This window comes from Plecotus auritus, assembly GCF_963455305.1.
Source record: "Plecotus auritus genome assembly, chromosome: 9".
Lineage (NCBI taxonomy): Eukaryota > Metazoa > Chordata > Mammalia > Chiroptera > Vespertilionidae > Plecotus > Plecotus auritus.
Genome location: NC_137783.1, coordinates 5615026 through 5640179, shown reverse-complemented (window position 1 = coordinate 5640179; position 25154 = coordinate 5615026). Strand labels below are relative to the sequence as shown.

The window sequence follows — 25154 nt, the reverse complement described above, 5'->3', positions numbered from 1 at the left end:
TTTGGATTAAAAACACTTTGTATAGTGTGTTGCTTTTATTAGGTGGTTACACCAGAAGGTGTGATGGAAGATACAGGCATGTGGGAGGTCAAGCTGCCTGAGCATTTGGCCAGTGGGCCCCGGGCGATTGGTACAGTAGCACGAGAGCCCTCATCAGATGGCAGAGGGACGAGAGAGTGATACAGGACAAGTTTTCTGTTGGGTGTTCATTTTTTGGTCTATAAACTGGAAAGGACGGCTCAGATTTAAATAAATACATTTATTGTGAGTAATGGCCTTTATTGAGCTCTGTCCATCAGTCTGCACCGACCAAGTTCTTCGCTTGTGCAGCGACTCCCCACAGCCTCCCTGGCTGTGTGTATGCAGGCTCCAGTCTAGGAAGGGGACAGGGTGTGCACCCTGCGATCCACGGAGAGGACACCCCTTCCACAACAGAAACCAAAGGCTTAGCTTTGCAGGATGAGATGCGCTCTCACACTTCCTAGTTGACTTTGTCCTGGAATATATACAGGTTGTTGGTGGCAGCCACAGCAATTATGTTGTCAGTGGGGTGCCAAGCTGTGTGCAGAATCTTCTTATTGAAGTCCAGACTATCCACACTGATCTCGTCCTTCTTCCTCTTCCCGCCTGGACACACTCTCCGAGGCTTCAAACTGGCTCGAGGCTTGCTGTTCTCTCTGGAAGCTTCCAGGGTCACGTCCTTCCTTGTGTTTCTGTCAAACATCCGGAAGAAGTTGTTGTAGGAGCCCGTCATGATCGCACTGTTTAAACAGAGAGAAGCACGTGTAAGCCAGCAGGCACTGACGCCCCGCCATAGCGCTGAACCCAGCACAAGACAAACCATGTGGTCACTGGTACTCCTGTGCTACCTAACAGGACAATTCTTAGAAACACACATGAAAAGTAATCACAGTCAGGAGAGAAATGCAGGAGAATTTCGTATATATAGAACACTTCCGTAAAATCATGTCAGCAAAAACAAATACTACGGAACAAAAAAGAATGGGTTCATATTCTTTATTACATTTAATTAATACATTTTCAAAAAAGGTGGAAAGAACCCTGCTACATGTCATCTGTCCTGGTGACGAATAACAGTGTAATTTATTCCCAAGGTTTAACTTCTGTGTTGGATCAGCGATCTGAAGTTGATATCCATGTTCATATTCAATAGACATTTGACTTGGCACAGTAGCTTCATTCACAGTTGATCAAAGAATGTGTTTATTTTTTTATTTTTATTTTTTTTAATATTTTTATTTATTTTTTACAGAGAGGAAGGGGGAGGGATAGAGAGTTAGAAACATTGATGAGAGAGAAACATCGATCAGCCGCCTCCTGCACACTCCCTACTGGGGATGTGCCCGCAACCAAGGTACATGCCCTTGACCGGAATCGAACCTGGGACCCTTCAGTCCCCAGGCCGACGCTCTATCCAGTGAGCCAAACCGGCTAGGGCAAGAATGTGTTTTTAATTCATTAATTTAAAAAAGTTTTTTCACATGAAGCAAAAGTACTAGTAAGAGAAAGTCATTGGGGAAAGTGTAGGAGATTTAGAACCTTGTTCACAATCAATTCCAGAGGTTGCAATACTATTGCTTCAGGATTAATTCTAATAGCTTTCAGTAAATCATCATCATCATCACAATACATTTTTATTATATTGGTTAAAACGTCCCGTCTTTTTCGAGAAAGATGGCGGAACGACAGTGAACGTTGCCATGACTTGAGCCCTGGCTTTAGAAGGGGTCCAGTTCTGGATAAGATGTGTCAGACAACACTGCCAACTTCTCCCAGCAGGACACGACCAGAATCCTGGCCATTTCTGCAGTCCTCTTCCTCCGACACCCACATCCTCCTGTCTCCTCACTGCAGGAGGAGCTCCGGATCTTCAAGGCACCCTGAGGAGAAGCCTGGTGCTTCATTTACATGGTTTAAGGCTGATGCCAGCTGTAGGCAAATACTTTACTGGCTGATTAACCTTGTCTAGAACTTCACACCAGAATAAAAGATAAAACTCGGGAGGAAAATTACTCCAAGCTAGCTGTATTTATTTCAACTGCCAGAGGCGGCGATCAGTGGACTCCCGGCGGCGGCTGTCCGTCCTTTAGACAACCTAGAGCATGTGAATGCGGCAGGGCTGCTGAGCTGCACGGCCCGGGCCTCCTCCACTTCACCCTTCCCCTCAACAGAAGCTTCCACGCAAAAAGGCAGGGGAGTGTTCGCAAGTTAACATTACTGCAACGCTTTTGGAAGTTCCTGGGGAAGGTGAATTAAATGAATTTTGTATTCATTCAGATATACCAAAAAGCATAAAAAATATACAAGAATGTGTGTGTACCCATAAGCCACTGCTGACAGCTAAATCCCCTGCAGCACAAGCACTCAAGGTCAGGGTGCACCACACTGTACATGTCTATATTCTGAAGTTACATGTTCTCAGACACACACTGTCCTGCAATCCTAAATATCACACAAGTCATCAAACCATGCGTATCCATGCAGTTTGCTGTCTGTGCTCAGCGCCTTCCTTAGACCATCTGTGGGGCACATGTGGTTTTACTCCACGCAGCAACTTCCAACCACTGCACTCATTTCTAGGAGCTCTGACTGATTCTTGTCCGTATCTCCTAGGACCTAGGCCATTTCTGTCTTGTGCCTGTTCAGGTGTGGTTCCTTTAACTTGTGCTTCTGGCATTCATATTTTATCTTTTGTAATGTCTGATTTCAGTATCTGAATTCTCAGAGGCCAAGTTCTGTTGTCTCTGCTGACTCCCGGTGGCATGGTAGTTTTCGCCGGTGAGCTCCTGTGAGCCCTGGGTATACCCACAGGGGCTCTCTGCCAGTGGTGCGGGCACCCCTGCATGCTCTCGGTGGGCTTGTCAAGAATGTGGTTCTTGAGTGCTCTCCACTCGGCCCACTTCTCGGGTTGTGTCCGCAGTGGTCCAAGCGCAGGTTTGTTTACTACTTTCTACAAAAAGCTCCGTGCGCGGTCTGTGACACAGCCCCGCTACTTGCATGGCATCTGCCTGGGCCCCTCGTGTCACTCCTGTGGGACTGGGGGACCAAGGCCAACACAAAGCTCATGCTGCTTTGCCGTGCCATGACCCGATCTCTGACCCAGGAATCTCACCACCTCAGCCAGCACCCATGAAACACTAAGCCTGACAGGTAAGGTGGGCACAAGCCCAGACCGGAAGCCAGTTTAGTCTTGCAGACATGCAGAGCGCCTCACCCTCAGCACAGGTCCTGCAGCCAGTGTAGATATAAACTCTCCATCGCTGTGACACACAGGGCAGGCTCGTGGTCACAAATCTCAGGATTTTTTATCCACCCCAATCCAAGGGCTCAGATGAATTCCCCTGGGACTCCATTTGAACACAGACACATACCTTTTCCGTAACCCACGAGGACCCCCGTTTCAATGCCCCCGTTTCAATGCCCGGTCTGCATGGGCCCACAGTGTGACTGCACCACTCCTGGGCTGTACAAGCCGGGGGGTCCTGGCTCCCTCTTCATTTATGGCCCTTGTGAGCTTTCCCTCCCTTGTGAGCTCAACTGTGCACATGAAGAAATGTGTGCTGTCACACCTAGCGTTTCTGCTCTTTGTGCCGAAGGGTTTTTCAGAATGCCTGCCAGTCCCTTACTGCCAGGAGCGCTACGTGACACAGTTTCTATTAAAGATGATGCAAGTTCATCTCCTGCCATCATCTGAAACAGAATTTGTTGATGATATTAAAGATTTAACTCTCAGCAATACTAATATTATCATCTTTAAAGAATGCACAAAATAAACTATCGATGTAACAGAATTGTCACATTATAAATTAAATGAGGATTTCACCCTGGCCACCTCTACTATGTCCAAGCGTGACAACAAATAACTCTGAGGGTATTGTCTCCTGCTTCTCCCTGGAAGAACAGGCCATCCCCATACTTACTAGTAAATGACCTCCCCCTTCTTTCCTTCCCATTCATCTTGGAAACAGAAAATAAGAAATCATTCACCAAGCATTTAAAAAACCATAAACATGAACCTAGTACTGCGCTCACTGTCTAAATATAGAAGGAATTATGAGCAAGGGGAGAAGTCGGTTCAGACATCCTGTCTTCTCCATCTCAACACTGTCACCAAACAGATGGCCTGGAAAGCCAAGTCCGTCAGGATCCTCCATGCAGCTCGCCCCAGCTCCCCATCTGTCTCCGGAAGTCACCTGCTGGGCCTGAGGAGGCCCCTGGGAGACGAGCCTGGGCAGCCGTCAGTCCTGATGCAGGCTTACCTGTCTGGACCGTTCCAGCAGCACTCAAATTTGTCGAAGATGCAGTCATTTTCATACAGAGAACACAGCTTGCTTCGAAGGTACTCGTGGACCTTAATGAGATCACAGGATGGTTAGAAAGCGTCATGTGTGAGGTGTGGCGTGTCCTTGCGCAGAAGCCTCACCTGGTGGGTCTCGACGGGCCGGCTTTCCATGTTCAGATCCCAGACCTTCACCGACAGGTAGTCTCGGGTCATCATGTACCGACCACTATGGCTGAATTTCACATCGGAAATGGAGGAAATTATTTCTGAGAAGAAAGACCTACTGCTGGGATCTTCAGGTTCTTCAAAAACTGAAAAACACAGTATTTTCGGCTTCTGTTTAGAAACTGGACAAATGATTTTGAAGTCCCAGCAGGACTTAGGCCCTCCCTGACACCGCAGAGGGCTACTGCTCAAGCTTCTGATCTCCAGGCACTTTCTGGTGTTCCACTTCTGTGCTTAAGTTTAGGCAGGCCACTCCAGTGCCAGAGTGACAGGGGGCAGCATCAGAAGCCCGGGCCCCGATTCCACCCAGCTCAGGACCAGCCTGTCCATGCGTGAGGCCTCAACTGCTACCTGGAGAAGTTCCCAGGACATGCTGACTTGTGTCCTGGTTAAGGACCCTGGGCTGATCGGAGGCCGTTACTACACAGACAGCTGCGTGTCCGTGTGGCACCAGGCCCTAGCACGCATGTCCAGCCTTGCCCCGTCCCTATCACTGGAAGACAAGAAACGGTATCACGTGAGAACGCAGGTGCTGTGCGCAGGGCGGCTGAGAAAGTGCCCCCCACGTCTGCTGAAGGTTTGCCTGTCTGGACCGTTCCAGCAGCTCAGACATCCTGTCTCCCCCACCTCGAGACGGACCACAACCTCCACATGGTCCAAGTTTCAATAACCAGCATGGCCCCCCTACTTCAAAGTTAGTTTTCACTACTCCATGGTCATGATCTATTCTGCCGAATCTGGATCACTCCTTTCAGGAAGATCCTCATCTTCCGTGGCAAATCTTACTGTCTGCCAGTTCTGCTCTCTCGGCAGTATGTCCATGGTCTTTCACCCGTGGCGTCATGGAGGCTGGGTCTGCACCTGAGCCCTGGGCACTGCCATGCCTTCGGCTCAGTCAACTTCGGGCAAGGAGGTCGGCATGTTCTTTCATTTTAGGCTGCTTTACTTTTTTTTTGAACCTGTATGTTTGTTGCCTCTGCATTTGAAGTTAATTTTTTTTTAAGATTTTAAATAAATTTATCTTTAGACAGAGAGAAAGGGACAGAGAGAGAGAAACATGGATGTGAGAGTGAAACATTGATGGCTGCCTCTTGTACAGTCCCTACTGGAGATCAAGTCCTGACCAGGAATTGAACCAGCAACTTTGGGTACATGGGACTATGCCCAACCATCTGAGTCCCACCAGCCAGGGCTAAAGTTAACTTTAAGCAAGCTGGTGGCAACACCGCGTATCTATTAAAATAAATTGTTTTGCTGACAAATAAAACTACTCTTGAAATCTGAAACTGTTCATTCAAGAGTGCTACCTTGAAGACAGTGGCCAGGTGTTCTATAAAGAGCACAGAATTCTTTGTTTTTGTTGCTTTGTTAATCCTCACCTGAGGGTATTTTTTCCATAGATTTTTTTTTTTTTTGGAGAGAGTGGAAGGGGGAGGGGGGAGAGAAACATGAATGTGAGACATATCGATTGGTTGCCTCCGGCAAACATCCCAACCCCCAACCAGGGGCGGGGATCAAGCCTGCAACTGAGGTACATGCCCTTAACTGGAATTGAACCTGGGACCCTTCAGTCCGAGGGCCAATGCTCTAACCACAGAGCCAAACCAGGTAGGATGCAGAATTCTTTAAAACACAATAGAAAAAAACAAGCAGAAAGGCGACTGAGCAACAGTTTGCGAGCACATTAATGTCAGCACTGTTGGTGAGGTGCACTTATGTGGGAGACACTCCAGACAGACTGGCCAGGCCCAGTGTTCACTGAGACAGGGTCAAGAGGTGAACATCAAGGCACTGTTTGGAACAGGACTGTTTTTACTGGGGCACACCTCAGGATCCTCCAGCAGTCTCCACAACATTTGTCACATCCCCAAGACATGTAGGAGGAATTTCTGTAACGTTGGGCCTATCCTTTATGGGTAAAAATAAAATGAACCCACAGCTTCCTTCACCTAGGAGAGTCAAGGCTTGGGAGTAAAGTGCTCGACTTTCCTGAGAGACTGGCTGCCAGTCCAACACAGCTCCTAACAGCTGAGAAGGGTCACAGGGCAAATGCCTCCTGGAGGCCCCAGCCCAGTACCCTGTGACGATGCACCGAGATTCTGGGCAGAGCAAACCTACGGTGGCTCCAACACGAATGACTCTGGGAAGCAGGACCTCTTGGCAATGGCCCATGACTGATGGAACCGAGGCCACAAATGGGCCCAGGCGTGGGGGCAGAAGAAAACCCTCAGACTTTGCACACACTCCAGAGTCTGGATGCAGGATTTAAACAAGCGGTTTCCAACAGGCAGGCACTTACACTTAGAGTGTCGGTCGCACAGGGCCGAGGATCGCATGTCACACAGCCGGATGGTCCCCTTGCTGCTGCTGTACACAAACACGTTGCACTGGTGTGGGTGGAACTCTGCTGCGGTGATCACCTCCGTCAGCTCTTCCATGTTCGCGGGCTTAATGTCCACAATGTCTGGATGCGCGGTTAAGGCACAGTGCCTGGCGGTTTGTTAGTCCATGTCAAGCCAAGTACCCCGTGCAGTGAGGATTAAGAGATTAGCTGTGAGGGAGCCCTTCAGTAAGAGGATCCACAATGATGCATTAAGCAGACTAGGATAATGGGCCTGACAGGGCTGGACACACACACACACAAACACACACACACACACTCTCTCTCTCTTCTCACCAGTGCTGCTTTTCACACACACACACACACACACACACACACACACTCTCTCTCTCTCTCTCCTCACCAGTGCTGCTTTCCACACACACACACACACACACACACTCTCTCTCTCTCTCTCTTCTCACCAGTGCTGCTTTCCTCCTGTTGCTACTTCAGATATGTTATAGCTCACACAGATTTAATGATATGAGAAAAGCAAGCAAGCACCCACCTGCACAAAAATCTCATGCTATCCGTAAATAACCACACACACACACACACACAGCACACACGGGCATTTACAAATTCCAAAAGATTCTGCTTTCCCAAGTGTTTGACATCCAGAGCTTGTTCTAAATAGTTACCCAGGGTCACATAGTAGGTCGGCAAGTATAGCCATCACTGTAGTGAAAAAACAAGAGCAGAAGCTGGCTCTCAGATGTGTCCTGCCACCACAACTGAGAAAACTGACACCTAAGTGACAGCACAGCTCAAGGCATGACCACCAGACAGCATGGCAGTGACCTCAGGGATGTGCAGGGAGGGGACCCAGGGAAGCTCCGGGCACGAAGCGGTGAGTGCCAGGGAAGACTCCCAGCAGGCGCAGGGCAGCAGCAGTCACGCTGGAGAAAGAACCAGGGCCAAGATGAGAGAGCAGGAAGCCCAAGGCACACTGAAGGACAAGTGGTCATGGGAGGAGCCCCAGGATGGCCGTCCGAGTGCAGACGGGTCAGGACCCCAGGGCACTGGGCAGGCGGCTGAGCATCTGGAGCAGCACATTAGCCCCCATTTCAATCTACATGTGCGCAGATCAAAACTATGTTTACAGTGTTCACAGATACAACTAAGTATAAGAAAGTATTTGTTTTATAATCTGTCACAGGAAAGGGTGTTTGAAGCATGATTGTGGGACAACCATTTTTTTAATGAGCAATGAAAGATATGATTGTATAGACATAGCTGATTTGGTTCAGTGGATAGAGCGTCGGCTTGCGGACTGAAGGATCCCGGATTCAATTCTAGTTAAGGGCATATGCCCCAGTTTCGGGCTCGATCCACAGTAGGGGGCATGCAGGAGGCAGCTGATCAATGATTCTCTCTCATCACTGATGTTTCTCTCTCTCTCTCCCTTCCTCTCTGAAATCAATAAAAAAATACAGAAAAAAGATATGATTGTATAAACAAACCCTTTGTGTATTAGAGTTCTCACAGATCATTAAGGAAAAATAGGAGCTTCCAACAGGAGAAAAAATGACCAAGGACAGTAAAAAAATAAAAAAATGGATATTAACTTAATAGAGATCTATGGTTCCAAAGAGTGGTACATAAAATATAGGAACACGTGTATAATGAATCCTGCAATTGTGAGTCTGTACTCCTACTGACATGGAAAGATGGTCATAATATGTTAAGAAAAAAAAAAGTTAGGTGGGGGGAGGCAGAAGAGAACAAAGGAGGGATAAATGGTGATGTAAGGAGACCTGACTTGAGGTGATAAATACACAACCCACTATACAGATTACGTATTGTAGAAGTGTATACCTGAAACCTATGTACTTTTATTAACCTATGTCAACCTAATAAATTCAATTAAAAAATAAATGGGCTGATAGCCACTGCATCACTCTCTGTTTTTACAATAACCCCAAGAGGCGCATTCTAGTCCCTCAACTTTACAGAGGAAGATGCCAAGGTCATTGAGCTGAACTTGGGCCTCCTGATCCTCCCGGGTGCTGGAACTTGACTATCACTGTGTCGAGGACGAGCCTGGTGTTTTCAAAACATAAAAACGTGTGCACACTGGCATAAAAAGCTTGGAAGGATATGCATCCAACTACTTACAATGGCATCTCTGGAGGGCTGGACTAAGGGGGCAGAATCTTCCTTCCTCTCTATTATTGTAATTCTATTCAGAAGAAGAATAACCATCTAAGGGTTTATAGGAGAATAAAGAGAATGCGGGGGCATGAGCATAAATGTTAAGTATCATAATGTGGGAAGTTTTGCCCAGCTGAAGAAAGAACAGGGGAGCCAGGCTCACTGCTCCTTCCCGAGGTGGGGTGGGGTGGGGCCGGCCTCCTCCAACTGCAGCACCATGGAGACCTCCGCACTGTCCGTCAGACAGCTTCATAAACCAAGTGACCCCATGAAAAAACCCACCAATTCAAGTCAAGGACAACAGCTCATAAAGTGTGAAATGCTAGAATTTAAAGTCATATACAGTGGGATGAGGGCATGCGACAGGGGGTAGGGAGAGGCTGGGGGAAGGTCAATGGGGGAAAAAAAAGGAGATATGTGTACTACTATATGTAATACTTTAAACAATAAAAAAAAATAAGTAGAACAACAAATAAATGAAGTCATATACACTTCATTTCCTGAGATTTATGTGAGTAAAAGGCCAGACAAGCACATGCCAAACCGTGAGCCTCAGCACAGCAGTCGTTAAGACCGCTCTGGGTGGCCGGCCAACACTCCAAAATGTGACTGAAGCTACTTGATTTCATAGGGTCCTTATTTTCTGGGAAAATCAGTAACTTTTAAAATGTGTGATTAGGCAATAAATTTAGATTTTCATCCTAAAAATAATAGCATATATCACTTAAAAGATGATTTTTTTTTTTGGTCTGGGCACTGGCTGGGTAGCTCAGTTGGTTACTGTCACCCCAATATGCCGAGGTTGCACAGGACAACACTCCACCCAACTGAGCCACACAGGCCAGGGCTCACCCTTTTTTTTTTTTTTTAAAAAAAAATATATTTTATTGATTTTAGAGAGGAAGGGAGAGGGAGAGATAGAAACATCGATGATGAGAATCATCGATTGGCTGCCTCCTGCACGCCCCCTACTGGGGATCAAGCCCGAATCCCGGGCATGTGCCCTTGGCCGGAATAGAATCTGGGACCCTTCAGTCCACAGGCCAACGCTCTATCCACTGAGCCAAACCAGCCAGGGCAAAGATGAATTTTTTACTATTCCTTAAATTGCGTGTCTTCCACGATCTGTCACCTCTCGGGTTGGGTAAACATCATTCTAACCAAAGCCAGTATTTTCTATTAGCAAATTTAGTAACACCCCTCCCCCGCCCCAAAAGCAAAGCTGAACTTTCAAATACATACTACATAAAACTGCCTATGATTTAACCAGGAAGGCAATGGACTTGAGATCATGCCCATCAGAGAAAACTTTTCCCAAAGGTAGAAAACAGTTCCACTTCAAGGAACAGACCCTTTAAACCACAGAGAACTTACAGCCCCGGCTGCCAGGCAGCAAAGACTGGAGGGGGTATAGCGCTGAGAGCTCCCTATCAAAGAACAAGCCTAGGAAAGTGCAAGACCCGCCCGATGAAGGATACTAAAGCTTCTATCTGTGATCTCTAAATGCCACAGGTTAATTCTCAGGTCATCTGCAGAAAGATACGTTTCATGATCACTGTTCACGGAAATGGAATTTATATGGTATGTGTGAGCATTTGCAAAAATTCGTCGAGGACTTGCTTCTACCATGAGGTCCATGGGCTTCAATATTGGGACCTAAAAAATGGAAGGAAACAGGAATTCACAACAAGACCACAGCAGCATGTAATCAGAACACACAGTAGTTAACAAGAGACAAATCTCCATTCACAGTTAAGTGACAGTTTTGTACAGGTAACCCCCTAAATAGCAAGTGACAGGGCTATGGAAATAGGCTACAATATGGGAGGTTGTCTATTTCAAGCTGCTCCTCCTGGCTGCCACTACCAGGGTTGACCCTTTCTTGTGGAAGAAAAAATTAAACTAGCACCTGAACAAACTGCCTTCAGGACTCTGATGCCTAATGATGTGGCTTCACTGTCCCGTCTGTCCCTGTGGCTATGGGGAAGCTCAGCTGGACCCTCCCTGTCTGCCCTCCTGGTAGGGAGCTGCAGCATGGACCTTCTCTTTCCCACCACCCGCAGCCTGCTGCTCCCCACACATCACCAGCCGTGGAGGGGGCGGGGCTGGAGGAGAGCCCAGCAGGGGCCCTGGGAGCTGCTGTTTCTGGCGCACTGGCTGCTGCACTTGTGTGCTCTTGGGGCTGCTCATTCCACGGCGGGGGATTTTCTGGTGTTTACATTATACGTCAGTAAAAGGCTTTAAAAAGGGGGCGCAGAAACCCTCTCTCTTCCAGGGAAGAGGGCACCTACACCGAAATGGAAACAGTGGCGAGGCATTCGCCAGGAGGAGAAGAGGAAGGGCCACAGCCTGAAGGAGGGGCTTAGTTGTGGGTGACAGCGGCCACATGGGATAAAAAGAAAAAAGGCCCAACATCACTAACATCTAGCAGAAAAGGAGCTTTAAAATCCAAACAAAAATTAGTGATAGTATTTTTTGTTATTTTTGTAATTTAAAACCAAAAGGTAGTGCCTTAAAGGACAAGAAGGGAAATCTCTCATTTTAGTCTTCTCTGGTCAAAATTCTTGGGGAAATGTGCACAAGGAGACTTCCCTCACTTTTTTTTAAATTGACTTTTTAGAGAGAGGGATAGAGACAGAAACATCAATGAGAGAGAAGCATTATTGATTCGCTGCCTCCTGCATACCCCCCACAGGGGATCAAGCCCGCAACCCAGGCATGTTCCCCGACTAGGAATCAAACCGGTGATCTCTTGGTTCCCGGTTCGACTCTCAACTACTGAGCCACACTGACCGGGCGATTTCCCTCACTTTAAACCAGTTAAATGCTGACCACACACCTGTTTTCTCTAGAATGGGACATATTAGCTCTATGTGGTATGGGACAGGCCTGGCATACCCCTCCAATACATATGTGTCTAATAACCAAAATACAGAACAACTGAATACTTACAATAGAAGACACCTTCCTCTAATTAATGAGACCTATTTTCTAATACTAAAATAATTTAAGAGGAAAAGAAAATTTAGGAATAGGAAAATCAATAGTTCTTACTCTTACCCAGTTAAGTTTAGATAACCTAAAAATCCATTTGAACCTCTAGAGAGGCAATTAGGAATGCAAACACAGACCTGAATTCACAGGTACGTCAATGCAGTTACCCAGCCTATAACCCCTTACCCCACCCTGCGGTAAATAAGAGCAGTTTACACAAGAAACTGCTTTTCTCATATGCTTCACCAGCCACCAAATCCACCAGTTTTATTCAGGCCAAGCAAATAAAAGCAGCCTTGAATAAAACCAAATTGAGCCTAATAAGACCTACAGCTTTTCCAAAACAGGCATGTGGGTGTCATGTGTGGCAAGCAGGCATGGTTAGAAGGAACTTGGGTACTGAGAGAGGGTGGTATGCTCAGGTGGGCGGCAATGCTGGGGACAGGTTGGGGCAGGAGAAAGTGCACCCCACATGGTCCCATCCTGCTCCCCTCTATTACACTTGACAGTTTATTTTTATTTTTTAAAAAAATACATTTTATTGATTTTTTTAGAGAGGAAGGGAGAGGGAGAGAGTTAGAAACATTGATGAGAGAGAAGCATCAATCAGCTGCCTCTTGCACACCCCCTACTGGGGATGTGCCCACAACCAAGGTACATGCCCTTGATTGGAATCGAACCTGGGACCCTTGAGTCCACAGGCCGACGCTCTATCCACTGAGCCAAACCGGTCAGGGCTACACTTGACAGTTTAAATGAGCAGCTCACAATGGTGACTGTACCCTAGTGTCACTGTCGCAAACAGGGACCATGTACACTATCATGAACCATGGATGCAAAAGCAGAAGCACGGGCGTCAGAAGTCGCCATCTGGATCACATCCTGGTTCAAATTAGGGTTCTGTAAACTCAATTTCAGCACATTACACAGCTTTCCTGGTCTCAAACCCCTGGAAACAGGGCAACACTATCAACCTAAGAGGTCTTATGATGACTGTCCCATCCTGCATGTCTCCCCGGCAACACATCCCAGTTTTCCTAACTGCTGTGGCACTACCTTTGCTGCTGGGCTGGGGCTCCATCCTGTGCACCCACCACCCTAGCACCCTGCTTGCACCCAGTGCAGGAAAGCAGAGGAATGGCATTACACAGACAAGCACACTGCCCAGAGTCACTACAGTGGGGCATGTGGGGGGAGTCCTGCAGCAGTGCCCCTCTCTGCAGAGCCTCTGCTACAGTCTGAATGTGTGCACTACCAACCTTCACCTGATAAACAATTAAACACATTTTCCAACACACGAGGCAGGAGATTAGTGTGGGGGAGCCTCTGCACTACAATGGGTGCCCATCTTCCTGCGCCGTCCTGTCCACAGCGGTACTTCTCTGGTGTCATGAGGCATGCTCGGCCATGACGCGTGTGTTTTACCTCCTTCATCACGTTCTGTCACATTTAAGATACTATCCATGGCATGCACCTCCCCCTGCTTCCCCTCAGGCCAATTACAAGACACTGAGATTTTAAGTTTTACTCAACTTCATAGGTATCAGAACGGATGAAATATGGCCATTGCATTCTATACCCAGTGCACCAAAAAGGGAGTGGAGAATTCAACAATTAAAAAAGTAATGCTGCTCATGGACCGACAGGCAAGGATTCTGAAGCATCAGACCTGCCTTAGTTAACTCGGAGGAAATCCAACCAAAACCACCATAAATGCATTTTGGTGGCCTGTAGCTCATCTTTCGATTTGCAACCTGTGCTATGTCACCTCGGGAGGTGTTCTGAATTCCTCCTGGCTGTTAACCCTTCTATGTGCTATTCGGAACCTGTACAGTGAAAGGCAGTTGATACATTTAGAAAGGCTCCTGTTGTGGAGTTAAAGCGGAGTCTTTTCTTCAGTATTACTGCATTTTCTGAAGCTAATGTGTGACTTCTGCTCTTGTGAAAATATGAGGAACCCCATTTCTAACATGCATACATACAATGACTCTATAATAAATAACTTTCTGAATCATGAAGGCAGATAATAGATAACTTAGGCATTATTCTTGAGCAATTTATGAAAAGTACTGATAGTTTAAAGAAAACGGAATGTATACCCGCAGTGCTGTAATTCTAAATGGGTCTCGAAGTCGTCCATCTTCATCTTTCAAGTTATAACCTTCTGCTCTTTTATCCCGTTCACTTATTTTCCATAATTTAATAGTTTTATCTGAAAATAAAAACCTCATTCTCCATATTAAAAGAAAAACCATATTATCATGCACCACTATCAGTTGGGTATTATACTAGAAAAGTGTGTATTTCTAATTATGGGTGAACACTCGTTTCTGACATAAGTAACAGTGTCAGAGCTGAAAATGGGGAGGGCACCACTGGCACTTGGTCCACGTGGGGAGGGTTTCCTTTTCCTTTTCGAAGTATGTGGTACTGGGAGAGTGCGTGTGTGCATTATTTGAGTCTTCAACCTATCACTTGTTTCCTAGTTAATAATTACCCTCCCCACAAAGTTTAAAGCAGAAATAACTTCTATAATAGGTTAAAATAAAGAAGAACCTACACATAGAAAATGAAATCCTAATCAAACAAACATTAAAAACAAAAGTCTTACCATTTGTAGAGAGTAGAAAATGAGCAGCATTCTGTTGTGGTAACCACCTAATTTTATTAATTTTTTCCTCAATTTCTAGACTTTTCAAATAGTCAAACTCTGGTTCGTGACTTTGAAAGGTACTGTAAACATTATATTCTCCCCTAGAATGAGGGTGGCTTTTATTCTGCAAGGAAACATAAAGCTGTTTTCATGAATAAGCACAGTGTATGGGGAAATGTTAGCATTACCAATTTGAACATCAAATGACCACACACATTTTTAAAAGTAAAACAAACAAAAAAACACCCGAGCTCCCCAAAACGTACAACAGATGACACTCAAAATTAACCTCCTTAGTAAAACAACAAAGATGACCCCCAGCCCTTGTATTCTCCCCACCAGGAGCCAGGGTCGCACCATTGATGCCCCTTGGTGCCCCTGTCTGGTGGTATGTATGACAGCACAGAATTCCATGGAAGAGAACAAGGGCTCGTTAGTCTCTATACCAGGGGTGGGCAAACTTTTTGACTCGAGGGCCACAATGGGTTCTTAAACTGGACCAGAGGGCTGGAACAAAAGCATGGATGGAGTGTTTGTGTGAACTAATATAAATTCAAAGTAAAGGAGTGGAGAGGAGAGCAAGAGATCCGGATAGAACAGCCGGATCTGGCCCGCGGGCCGTAGTTTGCCCAAGGCTGCTCTATACTAAAGTTTTACCACAAACACTTAGAGGCTAGAATCTGGAGATGAAAAAGTAACTGCCCACTGATCTGCCAGGAAACAGGAAGGCAAGGGAGTCTAGTCATGGGTTCTTTCAGGGAAAAGCAAGACAGGCACTCTGCGAAGAGAACCCAGGCCGGACTAGAACCTGCACGGGGATCAGTACATTTGACCCATCCTCGGTGCTCTCGGAGACTCTGGTAAGCCCCCACAACTAAGGGGGTGGGCAAGGCTGGGCTCGTTCCCATTCCCTCTTTCGCACAACTGAAAACAAGGGTTTTTTCTCCCTGGCTCCCCAGAAAGGGACATGACCTACAACCAGGGCTCATGAGTGAGACTCACGTGTGGGCCCCTCCCAGGTCTGTGTTCTGAGGAGGTGAGGAGGGTGAGGAGGCAGAGAGATTAATGCTCCCTCCCCCCAAGCAGGTCTCCTCAGCAGTAAGTACCCTGCACAGCCAGATCATAGGCTGGGGCTTGAGAAGTGATTTCACGGACAGCCCCTCGAATGAATTACAGAAGGCATGGGGATTTGGTCGGGGATCAATGGTTGGATGGCAATGAGCTGAAACACAACTCGCAGAGGTAATTTTGGAAAGACGATTCTGCACAATTAAAGTGATATCAGAAGGGTTGACTGATTTCATTGGGTTTGTGGATTGTAATTTACTGACCTCTTGTTCCCGCTGAAAAATAACAACTCTGCCGCCCTTGTCTCCTGTTGCAAGAAGATCTCCAGAGTAATTAAATTCAACAGTTGAGATAATGTCAGCTGTCAATAAAATACAGAGGCAGTTTATCAGATTACAACTGTGAGAGAAATCACAATGAGTATAAAAAAATCAATAAAAAAGGTCAAAAGAAAATATATATAAAACTTTCTCCCTGGATAAAGCCAAACTTTCATGAGAAACTTGTCATTACCAACCAGCCACTTCTCAGTTCTGGAACCAGAGCCAATAGCACATATGAAGTTACGGTTTTGCCCAACTGATAGAACCCCTAGTCCCTAGTGCACCAGGATTTATCTAGACTGGGTTGTCTTATGTAAGCATGTAGGGTAGAAACTTAGAAAATTAATATTGAAAAGAAAAAAACTGGTTCAAAGAGATTATTGCCTAATATATTATGCCTGCCTAATACTAACAAATCGGATTGTTACATAATATTAACAGAAACGTTGTAAATTTTATGCAGTAACTTTTGTTGGCTTCTGTATAAAATGACATTATGGACAGTACAGGTTCTATTCTATTCCCTTGTCTGGATGAAGTCATTATTACTGACAATGATGACACCATTACCTAGGGAGACACTGTTGGTCAGAAACTGAGACTTCTGATACTATCAACACCAAGACCCTGGACATCAGCTCCCCAGGGTTTTGTAAAAGCCCATGGGGTACAGAGAACAAAGCCAAGTGCAGGAAGAAACACCCCCAATGGACTCGGGAGGAAACCGCTTTCCCTGCAGCTCCTGCTTGAGTGCTGAGTGAACCACCACCAAGGTGTGGGTATGGTCTACCAAGGGGCCGACCACCATAGCTGGTTCTACGACCACAATGAGATTCAACCTTCTCAAATGCCCCAGAAAATCTCATCTCTCTGGCTGCTCTGAGGAAGGACTGTTTTACCTCAAACCATTCCTGCTGCTGGGCACCACCACCAAGGGCATATCCACCAGCAAATGCCAGTGACTGCTTGGGCTGCAGGACTACTGAAGTTGGAGTGCTTAAAGACATAACGCTGAATGGCTGTCATACATGACATCTGCATCAGAAACAGACCCCAATGTTGAAACCACTTGAAGACCGCCCCCACCAAGGTGGCCACTATATAATACAATTCTTAAAGGTATGCAAATATTTTCATCAAAGAATTATAATAGATGATTTCTTATTTCATTGGCACTATTTACTGACTTATACAAACATACTGAATTCTATTGCCTGGGATTTCTTTTTTTGTTAAAAAAAATCTTGGGAAAAGGACTAGGCTTGTTAGAAGTGTCAGTTTTTACACTAAATTATTCAAAAGAACCTAATTTGCTTAAATGAAACTGAAATATCCTGTATTGGACTAAAGGGGACTAAAAGAGACTACATCTATGCCATTTATACCCAGGAGGTGTATCACATAATTAATGGTATTCTAGTCTTGTCAGTGATTTTCAAACTTAATAAAAATGGACTAAATCTTTTATTTTTTTAAAAAGTGATTTTGAGAGAGCCCTAACCGGTTTGGCTCAGTGGATAGAGCATTAGCCTGTGGACTGAAGGGTCCCAGGTTCAATTCTGGTCAAGGGCATGTACCTTGGTTGCAGGGACATTCCCAGTAGGGGGTGTGCAGAGGCAGCTGATTGATGTTTCTCTCTCATTGATGTTTCTAACTCTCTATCCCTCTCCCTTCCTCTCTGTAAAAAAAAAAAAAAAAAAAATCAGTAAAATATATTTAAAAAAATTTTGATTTTCAAAGAGAAAGAAACATCCATGTGAGAGTGATACATCCATCATCTGGCTGCCTCCTGTACGCCCCCTTACCAGAGATGAGTCCAAAACTAGGCATATGCCCTGACTGGGAATCGAACCAGCAAACTTTGGGTGCACAGGCCAATGCCCAACCGAGTCACACTGGCCAGTGTTGGACTGAATCTTTTAAAAGAAATCCCCCATTACTGTCAGTGGTGAGAAATTATTTTCATTAAGCTACGTAAAAATGTATAAACCTAAAATTAGAAATATTCTCTGTAGTTTAGAAGAGCTCTAAAATAAAAATATTCAAACTAAATCTAAGAAAATTTAAAAAAACTAATAAAATTTAAATCACCAACATTAACTTAACCTGATGAATATTACTTTACAAGACCAGAGTAACGCTAAAGCTAAGTACGACACTGACTGAGGGCGCCAAGCGGGGCAGTTTGAAACTACTGTGTACTGCGCGATGACTCAATTCTGTTGTTTTCTGTCCGAGCGGTCAGGAGCCCCGAGCACAGCACATGGCACCCCTGACCATGATCTGTGTGGCAATGGACCTGTTCGCATGGCAAGAGCGAGGCTCCTCTTTGATGGGCAAGCAGTGAGACACGCCGGGCCAACGCACAACTTGTACTAGTGTCTACGTCACCCTCACACACGATGGATAATGCTCAGCCGCCCCTAAGCATCCACCTCGGATTCTGAGTCAGTGTGGTGGACTGCGTGCAGCTGCTCATCTCCTTGCCCTCTCAACCTCACCAAGGTGGCAGGAGGAAACTGAAGAGACCTCGTCCACAAGGCAACAGGAGCCAGGGCCTCATCAAGGTCTCAACTAGGAGATGGCTGCAAGTCTGTGCAGAACTGCTGGCCCCCTAGCTTTCCCCATTCTGACAGGTGGAAGCACATAGCTACTCCCACTCCTGTGTCCCAAATGCTGGCCGCCAGGGGTGAATCATTCCCACCTTCCCCAGGGTTCCTCTCGGAAATGATAAAGTCTGGGAGAGAAGGCATCAAGGATCAAACACACTAGGTCCTTAAAGAAATGACCCACCACGGGCAGCCCTCAGCTGAAAAGCCCACCTGCACACACAAGTGTCCAAAGCGGCTCCACCTGAAACATGAACCCACAGCTCAGGACTGGCACACATATAAGAGGAAATCCATAACAAAGAAGGAACTTAGAGGAAAGAGTGACAGTGCATCAATAAAATGTCATGTGACACCATTTTTATCTGAAAGAGCAGCAGACCAACTATGGTGGTTCAGACTTGGGTATTTGGCAGAATTTTTTTTTGAAAATTTCTCACTTCACAGAAAACAATGAAGTGAGCCTCCCACTCCATGGAAAACAGTTAACTGACAGTGTTTATTGCCAACTAAAGGCACGGTGCACGGCATTTGTGCACTGAGAGGGCTTGCTGCTCCTTACTGCTGCTTTGGAGGTGGGAGAGGCTCCCGCCACCACCGCTGCACTCGCCGGCAGGTCAGCCTGACTTCTGGCTGAGCGGCGCTCCCCCTGTGGGAGCACACTGACCACCAGAGGGCAGCTCCTTCGCTGAGCGCGTCATAGTGACTGGTCGTTCTGCTGTTTGGTCAATTTGCATATTAGGGTTTTATTATATAAGACAAAATCTAAGCTTTCAAAAAAATTAGAATTTTAGAAAACTATATCAATTACTATTAATTTGACAACCTCCGCTGTAAGATTTTTCTGATGAGGTCAGTGCTGATATTAACAAGTGTGATTTTTCTTTGAGCTTGTATAATGAAATGTATCATTTATATAATCTGAACAATTCAATGCACAAATATTTCTCAATGACCCAGGTGTGATGTTAACAAACCATGTACATGAGCAAGAGATTCATTCAAAGTACAAGACAGAACTATGGATTTCAATGTAATGGAATAAGAAGTTTCAGGTTTCAAAGCGTAACTAAACTTTAGGAAAGCATCCCCCCTCAGTTGCATTGTACTATTAAAGAATAGCCACAACTATATGAGAAGGCTATTCTGTCACTTCTTCCTTTTCTAACTAAGTGTAAGCTGAGGCCAAATTTTCTTCATATCCTATATAATAAAAGCCTAATATGCTAAGCGCCTGGTCATCCGTTCAACCAATCAAAGTGTAATATGCTAATGATATGCTAAGGCCGCTCAATCACTCACTATGACATGCACTGACCACCAGGAGACAGATGCTCCGACTGGTAGGTGAGCTTGCTGCTGGGGTCCAGCTTATTGGGACTGAGCAAGATGGGCTGGACACACCCTGGAGCCCTCCTGTGGTCCCTCCCTGGCTGGCCAACCTCCCACATCCGTCCCCAGCCTTGATTGTGCACCAGTGGGGTCCCTAGGCTTGGCCTGCACCCTCTTGCAATCCGGGACCTCTTGGGGATGTTGGAGAGTGGGTTTTGGCCCAATCCTGCAGCCCAGGCTTAGGGACCCCACTGGTGCACAAATTCGTGCACCGGGCCTCTAGTATTTCAGTAAGACCACTGCAACAGGTTAACTGCAGAAGCAGATCTGAGAATCCAGCTGTCCTCTACTAAGCCCTATACATACAGCGTTTGCAAAAAGTAAATGCCATTCTCACTAAATCTGTTTTTCATTTAAAATGTTATGTTAACATGTAATAGATTATTTTAAAGTGAAATAATAAAAATATTTTAAATTGCTCTGTTTTAACTTTAAATATAACAAATCTCAGTACATATAACCCACATGAACAAAAGCTCTCGGGTCCTCCTGGAACCAAAGGCTCTAAGAACCACTGGTTTAGTACAGGGCTGGCCAACTGCAACTTGAGGGCACAATCTGACCCCCCGCTGCTTTGTTAATAATGGTACTGACCCACCATTCCTAAGCGGGTTCTTCCCTGCTTTCCTGCTACAAAGGCAGAGTCCAGCTTAGTAGTTCCAACAGAGACAGTCTGGTCTGCAAAGTAGAAAATATCTACTATATGCCTTTACAAACAAGTTGGCAGACCTCTGATTTAGAGTGGGCCCATGTTTCCAGCCTTTATTATTGCAGTAAGTTTCTAATTGGTACTTCTGCCTCTGTTCTTACCTGTAGGGAGCAGTTATAGGGTTAAGCCTCGGACTGACCTGCTGGCAAAGCCGCAAACAAATCCCAGCTTAGAGGGCACAGTCCTCTTAGCATACTTAAGCCTGATCTTGTGACTGCTCCCTAGATCTTTCCTGGGTAGCTAATGGGCTGTGGGAGGTGCAGCAAGTGCTGCCAAAATAAGTGAAACTTACAAGAACATTGTAAATTACCTTATTTACCTCTGACTATAAAATAAAGCATCAGCTTGCAGTCTGGATCTGTTCTGTGGTCTCAGTCACGCACAGAAGATCCACCTAGACCCAGCTTATTCTCTTTGTCTGTCTTTTCTTCATCCTTCGCCGGCCCTCCCTCAGGCTCGCCGAACCCTTGGCTGTGCTGGCGTGGCACACTTACCCCAGAACCTCCACTCTCCAAAGGCCAGAGTGATCTTCCTAAAAAACGTAAAGTCAGTGTCACTCCTCTGCTTACCATCACAATCACTTCAAAGCACAATTCTAAGTCCTCAGCATGGTATTCAAGGCTTTCATTCATCACCCTTTGGACCCTGCCAACCTGTCTCTGCCAAGTATACTCGTTTCCCAGAAAGCACCACACTCTCTGCAATCTCCACTCCAAGCTCCCTCCATCTGGAACATTCTTCTCCTTTCTCCCTCTTCCTACACACAGCCTCACTTCTCCCCTTCACTCCCCACACAAGTCTCTGTACTGGGCAGGTCTATGATGTTTTTTCGAATTGTCCTGCTCTTAGAGTAATGCAATGACCCATCTGCTTGTCAGTATGCATAAGCGGAGGGCTCTGGGAGTCAGGAACTGGCTTTGTCTATTCCAACACTCAGCACCAGCAGCCCTTTTGGACACTGTTCTGACCCTTTAAAATGAACGCAGCCCCCAATACCCTTCATTTTCTTAAACTGGCTCCCTGGAGAAACAAACAGTAAGTTATTCTCCTATGCAAGACACCAGCTTTTAACAGTTATCAGGTACTGTGCTGCCTGTTTGCCAGAGATGCCCTGCATTACCTAGAATCTCCCCAGCAATCCTGTAACAGTCACAAGGAACAGTACCCATTCTACAGGTGAGGAAACAGACGGTAAGTAACCTGGCAAGTTATCACAAAGCTAGTAAGAGGCTTGAAATAGGATTTGAACCGAATGCCTTTCCACATCCCGATTAACATCAACTTGAAGAGACACGCCTAACCCACACGATAAAACTGAGGACCAGCAAACAGGACACAGCCAACTGCTAAACACCGGGCGTGCTAAGTGAAAGAAAAGGTCAGATTGTAAAATAGAATACCGAATTAAGAATGGCTGAGCAGTGGTTCATAAAGTGGAATCTGAGATGGATTTGGAAGGATGGTTAGGACAGAAGACAGAAGGAATATTCTACATTGGCAAAGGAATATGAGCAGAATTCAAGGGATGGATCACTGAAAAATAATGGAAAAAACCAGAGGTCAGGTACAATGGGAGGGATCTGGCGTGAGTGGAGAGATAGGAAAGAGGTCAGGAAAAGGATAAGAAATGCTCTTTTTATATTTAAAAATTGCTACAACACGAGAATTAGTTAATAGTTGTGCCCAACATTTGCCACAACGTACAGGTTGGAAAAGCACTGCACAATGTTTGATCTTAATGAAAATCTTCCAGCAGAATTTCTAGATAAGCAAACTCAGGTTCAGAAAGGGCCTGGAGACCTGATAAACCGCAGGCATTCGCCAAACCCACAACTTCCCATTAAAACAATCTCAGGCACTTTAGCACCCAGCGCAGGGGAAAGCGGATGGCTGAGGGTTACGGTGGAACTTCTCAAAGCAGAGCTCAGACCAGAACAAAACTTTCAAGAACAAAAGCCTTACAAGCCAGAAATCTAAACCAATTTACTACTCAAGTCCCGGGTCCAAGCAATCGGGGTTCACACCTCCCTTAAATGACTCACCTGCTGTTAACACTTGGCCACATTTCTTCCTCAAGGTTGTTGGGGTACAGCCAGCTTCTTGACCATCTTTATTCTAATGGCTTAACAATCTCTAGTTGCTAACAATTACATTTTCCTTATTACCGACTTCTATTGTAACAAAACAATTCAAATGAAACTATCACAGCCATGATGAAGAGTTATGTGTTAACCCTGATAGATTACTAAGGTTGAAGCACATGTGGACTAAGATAGAAAGCCTAAATACACACCACAATAAAAAACAAACAAATCAACGTGGGCAATTACTACAAAGCTTTTTATTACCAAAAAAGATAACCTGAAATACCAAACTTTTAGATATGTTCAAAATTTTACTTCAAACTGCAAAAATTTCCAATCAGTTTAATTCAAAGAACAAAATGTTTCTGTCAAAGTTTTTTAAAAGACAGCGTATTTTCAAAATATAACATCACAGTACTAGTAAAATACATCATTTGTTAGCTTTAAATTTTAGTTTATTCAGCTTGTCAACAATGACTTCATTAAAAAAGGAAAAAACAAAACAGAAATTAAGATAGGCATTAAGCCCTTCCACCTCTCTACCTCTAAACAAACAGGGTATGCTTTTTTACTCCTGATAGAAATTTTCGAGTAAGTTAAACTGTCACCCACTTGGCACAGGCAAAATGAACGAAAGTCATGTATCCTAAGTGCATAGAAGAGAAACAGAATCAAACTATTTAGATTATAAGAAAATCACCTAGTTTCTATCTCAAACTCGATGCATCTATCTCTAGACTTCTCAGAGCAGAGCTTACCTGCTTAATAATCAGGGCACCGTTTGTCCAGTGGGGCCAAAGGTCTCCCGACCAAGAAGGTCACCGGAGGGGCCAAGGAGGAGAAGAGGTGACCAGACACCCGGCCACGGCCAGAGGCTGTCCGTTTCTTGGGGGCAAAAAAGCGGCTTTTTGTGTAAAGGCAAAAAGTGACTATGTGGCTCACTCGCAGGGGTGGGCAAACTTTTTGACTTGAGGGCCACAATGGATTCTTAAACTGGACCGGAGGGCCGGAACAAAAGCATGGATGGAGTGTTTGTGTGAACTAATATAAATTCAAAGTAAAGGAGCGGAGGGGAGAGCAAGAGAACTGGATAGAACAGCCGGATCCGGCCCGGGGGCCGTAGTTTGCCCACGGCTGCATGAAACTCCTGAGTCTCTGACAAGCAGCTGGGTGGGCAGCCCTGCACCCTGGTACCCCGGCTCATTCAGGGCTACGGTTAAGGAAAAGAGCCACCAACTTCAAGCAAGTAACTTTGCAATGCATCATTAGACAAGAAGGAATTGACAACCAAATTCGGACCCCGTCTTTAAAGATGGAGAAACCGCGGCAAACGGCTGCCCAGACCCACAGCTGAATCGACGGCCTCGGTCTAGAACTCCGGCCGCCGTCCCGACCGGCCCGCACCCACTGCCGCTCCTCTGCAGTACCCCCGTTTTGTTTCCTGAGCCCCCAGTTTCTGCAAGGACTTCCAGGTTCGAGTTGCAGGCGGCAGCCCGTGCGGTGGGGAGAGCCCGGAACCCCCGCGGCAGACCGAGTTGCAAGCAGGCGCCGTGACCTTGGGCTCCTCGCACAGCTTGTGGGCCGGCTGCAGTCTGCGGACCGGACTCCGGCGCGCACGCTCCCGGGGAAGCCTCGACACCAGGTCCCGAAGGCCGCGGGTTGGTGCGGGGAGGGGCGCGGGGAGCGTGAGGCCTTACCTTCCGCCACGTCCTCGTCGATGGCCCCCTTGACCTGCGAGAAACACCACTGCAAGTCGTTGCCGCTAGCGGGGCAGCCGCCGCCTCCGGCTCCTGCGGACACACCGGGCACGTCAGGCCGCGCGGCCCCGCCCGCGCCCCCCGCCACGCCACACGCCCCGCGACCCCGCCCGCGCGGGCCCTCACCTGCCATGGCCGTCCGGCCGGCGGGCGCGCGCGGGCGGGCGAGCGCCGAGGCGGCGGCGGACGAAGGAGGCGGCCGCCACGCAGCTGACGCCCCAGCACCTCAGCCGGGCCGCCACCGCCGCCGCCGCCGCCGCCGCCGCCGCCGGGGAGGGATTTTTTTCCCCCTTTTCAAAATGGCGCCCAATGTCCGTCGCCCAGGTCAATGACGTCATCCCCCTCCACCTCCTCCGCGGGCGGGGGCGGGGCCGCCGGGGTCTCCCCTGCGCTGGGCGGGGCGGGGCTTGAGGCCGCGGGGGCTGCCGGGGGCTGCCGGGGCTGCCGGGCTGCGCCGACTGCGCCTGCGCGAGATTCCTTGTGCGGCGTCCAGGGTTTGG

The 25154-nt window shown here is 46.7% G+C and overlaps 1 protein-coding gene across 2 annotated transcripts; it reads right to left on the bottom strand.

Moving 5' to 3' along the window:
• Positions 1 to 24976, bottom strand: PPP2R2D (protein phosphatase 2 regulatory subunit Bdelta). Of its 2 annotated transcripts, XM_080642070.1 has the most exons (10): positions 24781 to 24976; positions 24595 to 24687; positions 16044 to 16141; positions 14671 to 14836; positions 14159 to 14271; positions 10544 to 10721; positions 6828 to 6992; positions 4445 to 4614; positions 4281 to 4372; positions 1 to 761 (listed from the first exon to the last, which is right to left on the bottom strand). In XM_080642070.1, exons 1-10 carry the CDS (start codon positions 24785 to 24787, stop codon positions 482 to 484), a joined length of 1362 nt encoding a protein of 453 aa, XP_080498196.1. In that variant the 5' UTR covers positions 24788 to 24976; the 3' UTR covers positions 1 to 481. The 2 variants fall into 2 exon arrangements, with proteins under 2 accessions (XP_080498196.1, XP_080498197.1); XM_080642071.1 differs by lacking the exon at positions 14159 to 14271 and having other exon boundaries at positions 24781 to 24972.
• Between the last annotated feature and the right edge of the window lie 178 nt (positions 24977 to 25154).

Excerpts from the sequence above, each read along its gene's own strand:
- PPP2R2D (XM_080642070.1), bottom strand. Across the intron at positions 16,142-24,594 it reads CGACGAGGACGTGGCGGAAG|CTGACATTATCTCAACTGTT; the intron begins GTAAGGCCTCAC and ends TTTTATTGACAG. Across the intron at positions 10,722-14,158 it reads TTAGAATTACAGCACTGCGG|GTCCCAATATTGAAGCCCAT; the intron begins GTATACATTCCG and ends TCCATTTTTTAG.